Source organism: Lepidothrix coronata, unplaced genomic scaffold, assembly GCF_001604755.1.
Source record: "Lepidothrix coronata isolate B3197 unplaced genomic scaffold, Lepidothrix_coronata-1.0 Scaffold137, whole genome shotgun sequence".
Lineage (NCBI taxonomy): Eukaryota > Metazoa > Chordata > Aves > Passeriformes > Pipridae > Lepidothrix > Lepidothrix coronata.
The window spans coordinates 120,751-131,406 of NW_016690317.1; the positions used below are offsets into that span (position 1 = coordinate 120,751).

The 10,656-nt window shown below is 54.5% G+C and overlaps 1 protein-coding gene across 1 annotated transcript in view; it reads right to left on the reverse strand.

The window, feature by feature from the left end:
- Window positions 1–10,656, reverse strand: part of SLC4A5 (solute carrier family 4 member 5) — a 38,042-nt gene that overhangs the window by 6,121 nt on the left and 21,265 nt on the right. Inside the window, exons 13-20 of the mRNA XM_017827269.1 lie at window positions 9,265–9,536; window positions 6,441–6,502; window positions 5,631–5,831; window positions 4,658–4,771; window positions 3,894–4,055; window positions 1,144–1,322; window positions 979–1,051; window positions 32–100 (exon numbers count right to left, since the gene is read on the reverse strand). Coding sequence (XP_017682758.1) covers window positions 32–100; window positions 979–1,051; window positions 1,144–1,322; window positions 3,894–4,055; window positions 4,658–4,771; window positions 5,631–5,831; window positions 6,441–6,502; window positions 9,265–9,536 — 1,132 coding nt within the window. The remainder of the gene's footprint in view (window positions 1–31; window positions 101–978; window positions 1,052–1,143; window positions 1,323–3,893; window positions 4,056–4,657; window positions 4,772–5,630; window positions 5,832–6,440; window positions 6,503–9,264; window positions 9,537–10,656) is intronic.

The following is a 10,656-nucleotide window of genomic DNA, read 5'->3' on the forward strand; positions in this document are numbered from 1 at the left end:
GGAGGAGGAGGGGAGGAGGAGGAGAACTCACCTGGATGCCGTTCAGTGATGCCACCCCCATGTACAGGAAGACACCGTAGAGCACTGGCATGGGAATGTACTGGGAACATGAAAAAACATGGAACTCAGCCCAGGGAAGGCAGTAGCTCATTCCTAGGACAAGGACCAACTCGGGGGGTCATGAGGAGGGGGAAAACCCCAGCTTTTCCTTGGATATCTGAAGGGAGGGAGCTGGGATGTGGCAATGGGAATGTTCTACCTTTGGGCCAAATCCACCTTTTTGCAGGGAGGGAACCGGGATGTGGGAATGGGAATGTTTTGACTCCAGGACTGGGGCCGTGGGGAGGGGGAAAAATCCAGCTTTTTCTGGACATTTGCAGGGATGTGGGAATGGGAATGTTCTACCTCCGGAATGGGAGGCGACAGGGAGGGGGCAGAATCCAGCTTTTCCTGGACTTCTGTAGGGAGGGAGCTGGGATGTGGGAATGGGAATATTCTACCTTCAGGATGGAGGACATGGGAAGGGAATAAAACCCAGCTTTTCCTGGACAGTTGCAGGAAGGGAATGGGGATGTGGGAATGAGAATGTTTTACCTTTGAGATGGGGGCCATGGGGAAGGGGCAGAATCCAGCTTTTCCTGGACATTTCCAGGGATGTGGGAATAGGAGTGTTTTATCTCCAGGGTGGGGCCATGGTAGGGGGCAGATTTCAGCTTTTCCTGGACATTTGCAGGGATGTGGGAATGGGAGTGTTCTACCCCCAGGATGGGGTCCATGGGGAGGGGGAAGAATCCAGTTTTTTCTTTAGGGAGGGAGATGGAAACAGGAATGTTTTACCTTCCGGAGGGGGGCCATGGGGAGGGAGCTGGGATGTGGGAACAGGAATGTTTTACCTCCAGGATGGGGGCCATGGGAGGGGGCAGAGTCCTTTTTTTCTTGCAGGGAGGGAACAGAGACGTGGGAACAGGAATGTTTTACCTTCAGGATGGGGGCCAGGAAGACCGAAATCCCCGTGAGCACGAAGACGATGATCCCGGTCACCCTCTGCTCCCTGGAACGGTGGGAGGAGCGGGATGAGCCGGCTGTGGTTGGGTTCCCCCCCCATCCCCGGCCCGAGGAAGGGGAGGGCCGAGCCTTCCTCACCTGACCCCCAGGAACTGCGGCTGCTCCCCGGGCGCGCTGGTCTCCGTCTCCATCTTCAGGCTGTCGATGTGGGCGATGGAGATCACGGTGGCGGCCACGTACCAGGGCAGCCCCATGAAGGAGCACACGGCCATCAGGATGCCCACCCAGAACAGGTCCAGGTGGTAACCCGCTGCTTTCTGCAACACAGCACACCCAGGGGGTCGGGGGATCTTCCTGCGGTCGCCCCAGAGCCCGCCAAGGTGGGGTGTCCCCCCACGGGCACTCCCCCTAAAGGGTCGTGCAGTGCCACGGGGCACCCTGAGTGGCCTTGAGGCACCTACAGCACCCTCGGGCACCACATGCTGCTGGGGGCACCTGCCATCACCCCACAGCACCCCACATCACCCCACATCACCCTGGGGTACCCCACATGGCCAGGGGGCACCTGGCATCACCCCACATCATCCTGGAGCACCCCACATCGACGTGGGGCACCTGGCATCACCCCACATCATCCTGGAGCACCCCACACTGACATGATGCATCCTGAATTACCCCACATCACCCCATATCACCCTGGGGTACCCCACATGGCCAGGGGGCACCTGGCATCCCCCTGGAGCACCCCACATTGACATGGTGCATCCTGAATTACCCCACATCACCCCATATCACCCTGGGGTACCCCACATGGCCAGGGGGCACCTGGCATCCCCCTGGAGCACCCCACATTGACATGGTGCATCCTGAATTACCCCACATCACCCCACATCACCCTGGGGTACCCCACATCGACGTGGGGCACCTGCCATCACCCCACAGCACCCCACATCACCCCATATCACCCTGGAGCACCCCACATTGACATGGTGCATCCTGAATCACCCCACATCACCCCACATCACCCTGGGGCACCCCACATTGTTATGGTGCACCCAGCACTGCCATGGTGAGCCCCACATCACCCTGGAGCACCCCACATTGTTATGGTGCACCCAGCACTGCCATGGTGAGCCCCACATCACCCTGGAGCACCCCACATCGACATGGTACATCCTGCATCACCCTACATCACCTCACACCACTCTGGCGCACCCCACATTGCTCTGCATCACCCTGGCACACCCATCACTGTTGTGGTGCACCCCACATCATCCTCATGCACCACACACTGCCATGGGGCACCTGACGTCACCCCACATCACCCTGAAGCACCCTGAGACAGCTGCAGAACACCCTCTGGCATCTTCCTGCACCCCACATCACCCTGATGCACCCACATTGCCACGGACATCCTGCATTCCCCTGAAGCCCCCTGCATTGCTCTCATACACCCCATATCACCCTCCTGCACCCCACAGTGCCATGGTGCACCCTGCACCACCCCACATCATCCTGAAGCACCCCACATGCCCCTGAAGCACCCTGCATCTCCCTGCACCACCCATCATTGCTGTGGTGCACCCCACATCCCACTGATGCACCCCCCCACCACAGTGCACCCAGCACCACCCTACATCCCCCTAAAGCACCCTGGTACTGCTGCAGAGCACCCTGCAGCACCCTGATGCCCACCACATTGACACAGTGCACCCCCTGGCACACCCCACATCAAACTGGTGCACCCCATGTCGTCAAAGGACACCCAGCACTGCCATGGGGCACCCCACATCACCCTCATGCATCCTGAGACAGCTGCAGAGCACCCCGCAGCACCCTCATGCACCCCACATTGCCTTGGTGCACCCAGCACCACTCTGGCGCACCCCAAATTGCCACAGTGCCCCTTTGTGTCACCCCACATCATCCCAAAGCACCCCACATCACCTTGCAGGACCCCCACATTGCCGTGGGGCACCCTGCATCCCCCCCAGTGCACCCTGGCGCACCCACCATTGCTGAAGTGCATCCCACGCTGCACTGCTGCTCCCCACATGGCCACAGTGCACCCAGCACTGCCAGGCTGCACCCTGCAGCCCACTGAAGCACCCCACACCTCTCTGAAGCCCCTGTGGTGCTCTCGTACACCCTGCATGACCCTCCTGCACCCCACATCTCTCCACATCGCCCTGCATCACCCCACATCACCACTCTGCACCCCTCTGTATCCCCCTACCCTGCTGCCCCCTGTATCACCCCACTGCACCCCATTACCTGCAGCATAACATGCCTTTAGCCCCCCAGAGGGTTTGTCAGCTTGCCAAGGAAAGGGGGATCCCCTGCCCTGCAGGATGTGCTGAGCCAGGGCAAAACCCACAGAATCCCAGAACATCCTGAGCTGGGAGGGACCCACAAGGACCATCAGTCCAACCCTCAGCCCTGCACAGGCCCAGCCCCAAGAGTCCCCCCCTGTGCCCCAGAGGATCATCCAAACCCTCCTGCAGCTCTGGCAGCCTTGGGGCTGTGCCCACTGCCCTGGGGAGCCTGGTCAGTGCCCAACCACCCTCTGGGGGAAGAACCTTTGCCTGAGATCCAACTTGAGCCTGCCCTGACACAGCTCCAGCCATTCCCTGGCTGCTGTCCCCAGTCCCCCCAGAGCAGAGCTCAGTCCCTGCCCCTCCTCTGCCCCTGCCCAGGCAGTTGGAACTGCACTGAGGTCTCCCCTCAGTCCCCTCTTCTCCAGCTGAACACACCAAGTGCCCTCAGTGTCCTCCCACGGCTTCCAATCAAGGCCCTTCCCCATCTTCACTCCCCTGACCTGCAGCAGCCCCCCCAAAGCCCCCAAAATCGGGTGCTCAGGGGGTGCCCAGGCCCAGGTCCCGGCTCACCCGCAGCTTGTGCTCCTTCCTGTTGACGATGACGGCCGTGATCTGCTGGTCCATGAAGATGAGGATGGTGACCAGGAGGGCAGGGAGGGCACTGGCCAGGTAAACCCACCAGGGGTTCTTCCCAAAGGGGAACACGAACCACCCTCGGTCCACACGGGTGGGCTGGGAGAGAACAGAGGGGGGTTGGACCAGGCAGGGACAAACCAGAGGGGGACAAACCACTGACATTTTGGGAAGCCCCACATCACCCCACCACCCATCCCAGACCCATCCCTGAATCCACCTTTGCACCCAAACCACCCCCAGCATCCCCACCAACACCAAATTCTGCCCTTGGGACTCCCCACATCACCCGCAGCAAAACCCTGGATGGGGGAAGAGAAACTGGGGAAGAGAAATTCGTCTGGAATGGGGTTTCCTTGCTTTTTTTTTTTTTTACCTTAAAATCAGTAGGCACTTGGAGCTTTGGGGTGTTGAGTCCAAAAAGCACATCCAGCCCCACAAACATTAGTATGGACATAAAGATAGAGAAATCACTAATGAGTTTACGGAGCTGCCGGGAGGGAGAGAGAGAGAAAAGGGAGGAAAAACAACAAGAAAGGGGAGGAAAGAAAGCCACAGAGTTAGAATATTCCTTAGAAAAGACAAAGCAGCTTTTAAGAAGATGCCAGGACACTGCAGGAGATGTGTTTTTCCCCAAAAATTAGTGAGGAGCTGGAAAGAGAGTGTGGAAGAGGTGAGGGGTCTCCTCGTTTTGGCCAAACCTTGATGATATTGGGAATGTGGAGTTTGGGGGTGTCCAGTCCAAAACAGGCATCCACTCCACAGAAAATCAGGATGGAGAAGACATTGGAAAAATCAGCAATGAAAGCCCTGACCTGGAGGCAAGACAGGGAAATGGGGGTGAAAAGGGTAATTAATGGGATGGAGAGGAAAATGAGTGGGATGGAGGAGTCTGCTCCTGCTTTGGCGTCTGTCCCTGGGGGTTTCCAACTCCAGTCATGCAGGGATAACCCACAAAACTCCAGGTTTTTCTCCCCTTTTGTCACAAGGGTTATTCAGCATGTGAGAGCCAAGTTGCAGAATCATGGAATCATGGCATGGTTTAGATTGGATGGGATATTAAAGATCATCCAGTCCCACCCCCTGCCGTGGGCATGGACAACTTCCATAGCCCCTTCCAATTGCTCCAAGCCCTGTCCAACCTGGGCTTGGACACTTCCAGGGATGGGGCAGCCACAGCTTCTCTGGGAATTCCATCCCAGCCCCTCATCACCCTCCAGGGGGGAATTCCTTCCCAATATCCCATCGTTTGGGAGTGCACCTGCACTCCCAGCTTGGTGTCAACCCCTTCACTTGTGTCACTAATGAAGTTATGAAATCATTCTGGTCCCACACGGACACCACTGGTCACTGGTATCCATGGGGACTCTGAGCTGTTGACCACTTCCCTCTGGATGTGACCATCCAACCCATTCCTTATCCTTTATCTTTTAATCTAAAAGACCATTAAAATCTGCCTCCGACAGGAAGGATATTCTGGGGCACTGTTTTGAAGGCTTTACAGAAGTCCATATAACACTGGCTAAAAGCTCGAGGAGATTCCAATTCCTTCCAACCCCTCTAAAATATGGATTTATTTTCCCAGAGTTCCTCACATCCAACAAAAAGGCCGACAGCTTCCATTTTATCTCTTCTTTGGAAAAGTGGGTGAAAAAACCCTGGTGCTTTCCTTACCTTGGTGGGGAAATAACGGCTGAACTTGAACTTCTTCAGGGTCAAGGTCATGGAGTAGGTCCCGAAGAAGAGGATGAAGGACATGAGGGCCAAGTCTGGCACAAATTTGCAGGATTTTCCCACTAAGCTGCCGCCGTATTTGAGACATTCCTTCTTGCTGAGCTGAGTCCAGTCCAGAGCTGTGAGGTTAATAGCATTGGACTGGGGAGAAAGCCCGAAAAGGCAAAATTAACATCTGATGGAACTGCAGCGTGCGGAGACAGGGGGAATTCCCGACCAAATGGAGCAAAATTGGCGCTTTTAGCAACTTTAGCTTGCAAGGAAAGGGGCATTTCGTGGCCAAACACCTAAAATTAATATTTTGAGGAATCCCAGTGTGCAAGGAAAGGGGCATTTCATTGTAAAAAAGGCAAAATCAGCATTTTTAGCAGTTGCAGAATGGAAGGAAAAGGGTAATTTGTGACCAAACCCCCAAAATTAGTCCTTTAAGTGATTGAAGTGTGCAAGTAAAGGGGGATTTCCTGGTCAAACCCCCAAAATTAGGAATTTAAGTAATCCCAGCATGCAAGGAGAGGGGCATTTCCCAGGGCTGCTGCCACTGGGAGCCCCAAAACCACCGGAAAACCCCAGAGCTGATATGAATTTGGGCAAAAAGAGTGAGGATTTGGTGCCGATGAACCCAAACCAACAGAAATCTGAGTTTCCCCCTCTCCAAGCCGGCACAACTCACTCCCCGCATGCCGAAGTGCCTCAGATCCGCCCTCCCTCGTCCCAAAATTCCCGGTGGGATGGAGGAGCAAACCCGCTTACCAGAGAAACGTTAGTGGTGTTCGGTGCCACTGGAGCTGAAGCATCGAACAAGGTCGCGTTGGCTGCGGGAAAGGAGTTTGTTATTGAGGTTTTTGGCTAAAATCGAGCTTTTTTTTTTTTGGCATTCAAACCAGCCGGGATCCGGCACGGGAAGCAAAGTGGGGTGGAGGACATCCTCGCAGGGATCGGCATCCCGAGGGCGGAGCGCGATTTGGGGAGGACCCCCCCCATTTCTAACCCCGCAGCGACTTCTCCCTGATTAATCCCACGCGGCACTGGAGGACGCGGCTTCTCCCGCGGCGGCTTCTCCCTCCAGGGCTGGCGAGGGGTATTTTTGGGAGCTTCCCAGCCCCTAAAATTTTTAAGAGCTTCACAGGGAAGCCGCCGGCAGAGGGGTGTGGAGCATCCCGACACCCGCGGCTTAAAACTGCGGGGGGAAAGACTGAAAAAGCAGCCTGTTACTTTTAGAGAGGCGGCACCCAATCGTTCCCAATTCGCCTTTTTAAATTTGTCTTAGTAGTTTTAAAAAAAAAATATTTTAGGGGTGTTTTGATGTCTCTCACTGCAAAAATCCATCTTTTTCCAGCCCCCGGCGCCTCCTCTTCCAGGACTAAAAGCGGCTCCGGGATCTTCGGGGGTCGCAGCTCCGCGGCTTCAGGAGCGCCCGCGTTGTTTCTGGGTGCCCCAAAGAGGGGTCCGGGGCCGCTCTGCCCTCCCCTCTTCCCTCCGGTCCATCCTCTTCCTGTGCCAAGCGGGAATTTCGGCTGCCCCGGACCTGCCGCTCCATCCCCGGCGCCGAGGATTAATGAAGGAGAAGCGATTGCTGGGTTAGAAGCAGAGACCCGGGGGCTGCCAAAACCAGGCTCTGGCAAACCCAGCACTAAAAACATCATTATTATTAATATGATTTTTCCCTCCACATCCTTTTATTTTTCCAGAAACCGGCCTTATTTGTGCTTTCTACAACTTAAAGGGCAGCACAGCGCTGGTGATATTTAAGAGAGGGCCCTTAAGGGCTCTACACAGACCCTTTTAGCAGAGAGAGAAAAGTAAAATACATGGAAAAAAAAATAACAACAAAACCCTCACGGGGGAAGAGTATCAAATATTAAAATAGTTTTAATATTTAGAAGGTGATACTCACTTGAGATTGAAATCAGCCCAAATTGATGTGTGCAGCAGAGACAAATATGGGACAAATCAGTTATAATGATCAAAAATCAGAGCTAATTAAAAAAAAAAGGATGATTAAAAAAAAAAAAGGATGGAGGGGAGAATAATAAACAGAATTTCTCATTATCTAGAGGAGTGGAAAATCCAATGTGGAAAATCACTGCCTTGGGCAGTGAGGGCGAGGAATGGGTTGCAAAGAGGTTGGAGGTTTTCGGGGTGCAAATGCCTCTCGGTTGCTCGGGATTTTCTCGGGATGAGGGCTTGGAAAAGGGGGAAACCTCCCTGGAGGCTGAAGGCTTCGCCTTCCTCCTGCCTTAGGCCGAGGCAGCGGGTGCTGCCGGGCAGATTCCGGCACACACGGGTGGGTGGTCACGGCTCCCATCGGGGTATTTCAGCTCCCGGAAATTACGCTGAGCCTTCGCCTTCACCCTCCCTCAGGTCACGTTTGGGGGGTTCATTTGGAAGAAACTGTGTTGGCTCTGGGTGCTCCTCTAGGCTTTCAAATCCCAAGGGACGGCGTCACTCGGCAGGCGGTGGATGAGCAGAAATTGAGCAAAAAATACAAAATTAAACCAAACACACGTTATTCCCATCATGGAGGTCAAATGTCTCCTTGGAATGGTATTGGGAGCATGTTGGGTGGAAAGTCTTGGATGCTTTAATTCCTGGGAAGAGCTTCACCATCACCTTCATTCCTCACCAGCCTTCTCTGTCTGTAGCTGATACTCCCCCAAACTGTTATTATTTAGACTTTTTAAAATCAATTCAGCTCCTCTGAGAGCAGGTGGTCACTGCCCAAAATCTCCACTCCCTTCCAGGTGCTTCCTTCAGGAGCATCTGAGCTGCACAATTCGGATTACGGGTCATCCAGGATGTCTATCCAAGAGCAAAACCAGGGGAGCCATTGAAAGACCATCTGCTCAGAGCCCAATGGCCTCTCCTTTTTGAAAAGGAGCAAAAAACAGGAGAAAAATCAGTCCATGGGGGTTTGCACACCCAACTGGGACATCCCGGGGTGTCCCAGACACCAGAGAGGACAAAACTACTCCAGGTGTTTTCTGGAGAGTAAGTTCCCATCGGCGGCAGGTTGGAATGAATGATCTAAAATGTCTTTTTGTTTCCATATTTCCTCCTTATCCATCCAGGTCTGGCTGCTCCAGGCTGAGATCCTGACTCTTCAGCACCATTCACTCTGTCCCAGAAAGCACTGAGATGTCCATCCATGGGCGACAAGGCTCTTCTTCCATCTTCACAATCACCCTCAGAGGAGGATGAGGACGAGGTGTCTCCACTCAGCACCATTCACTGTGTCCCAGAAGGCACCAACATGTTGATCCATGGGGGACAAGGCGCATCTTCCATCTTCAAAATCACCCTCAGAGGAGGATGACGATGAGTCTCTCCCCTTGGCACCGTTTGCTGTGTCCCAGAAGGCACCGACATGTTCATCCATGAGGGATAAGGCTCTTCTTCCACCTTCAGAATCCCCCTCAGAGGAGGAGGGTGAGGACAATGTCTCTCCACCACACGCTGACGAGGTTGTTGCCTCTTCCCACGTCCTTGGCCAACGATCCGGTGGGATTTATCCACGACAGGACCCTCCCACCCCGTTCCTGTTCCCTGGCCAGCCCCGAGGAGGAGGTGTACTCACCTGGGTCGGGAGCAATGCACTCGCACTTGTACATGGTCACGTAGTCGGGCTTGAAGTCGGAGTTGATGGGGTAGTACTTGAAGGCCCCGATCATCTTCTTGATGGCATCGTAGATGAAGATGAAGCTGATGAGGGTGGAGAAGCCTTCCTCTGTGAAGCGTGTGATGTACTTTATAATGAAGCTGGCATCCGTGGCCACCAGGATAAGGCACTGTAGGGCCGAGTGCAGCCCAATCCAGAGGCGGAATTCCATGTAGTCGATGCCGTTGCCTCTGAAAATTGGGATAAGGAAACAGCAACACCATGAGACCATGTTGTGGGCTGGAGGACATCTCCCATCCTGGCATGGATGGTGTGAGAGGCTGAAATGTTGTTTAATGCCTTAAACATTGTCAAAATCATGGAAAGACTTTTTGTCAAACTGCAAGGAAGCAACTGTCCGTCTGGGACCAGCAAAGCAAACCCCCCTCCCAAACGTGCCTCCTGACCAGAATTTGGAGTGTGAGGCTTGAGATAAGACTGTTCTCCAATTATCTCAGGTCTAAGGAGGGGCAAACGGGGCTCAGGGAAGAAGAATGTGTCCACAAAGAAAGCCAAACTCAGCATGAGCATCAGCCCTAGCTGGGCTCAGCGGGCGGAGGAGAAGGGTTTTGGGTGTGTGACGGTGAAATCTCTCCACACAAAACAGCGCTGCTGAGGAGTAACCCCCTCTCCTGCTCCAGGAAGGCCACGTGCACACGGGACATTCATGTGAAAGGCAGCTGAGAAGGGTCATAAACCATAAAAGACCCCCAAAGCGCCCCCCAGACTCATTTCTGAGACCTCCCACCACCAGGGGACTGCAGGAGATCCAAGTGAGGCAACAAATCCAGAGCCTGTTGTAAGAGTCTGTAAAGCTTCCCCCCTCCAGGGGAGGTGCCTGGCATCTCCTGAACGTAAATTAATCCACCGGGCTTTGTGTCTTGTGGGACCTTCACCACTGAGAAGACCAGAAGAAGAGGACTGTGGGACACCATCAGGTTCCACAGAGTGGTGACACATTTTCTATCTGCCCTAGGTTTGAAAAGAGATGTTGGAATTTCTTCCCTCCCCCAACAGTTTCTTCTGGGATGGGGGAGTCAGGGAGGGGGTGGGGGACGAGCGGAGCCCACGCGCGGGGCAGCGGGAGTGGGGACAGGGGGGATGTTCTGCAAGTCTGGCTGGGGGGACACGGCTGGGGGGGATTTTTGGTTGGGAGGTTTTTGGGTTTTGTTGGTCGACCGGATAGAGCAGGGGAGGGGGACCCGGTTTTGGCGGCCTCCTTTCCTTTTCCTGAGAGGAAATCTTTTTTCCCCATGGGACACCTCGTGGAGAATCACAGAATCAGCTGGGCTGGAAGGGACCTCAGAGATC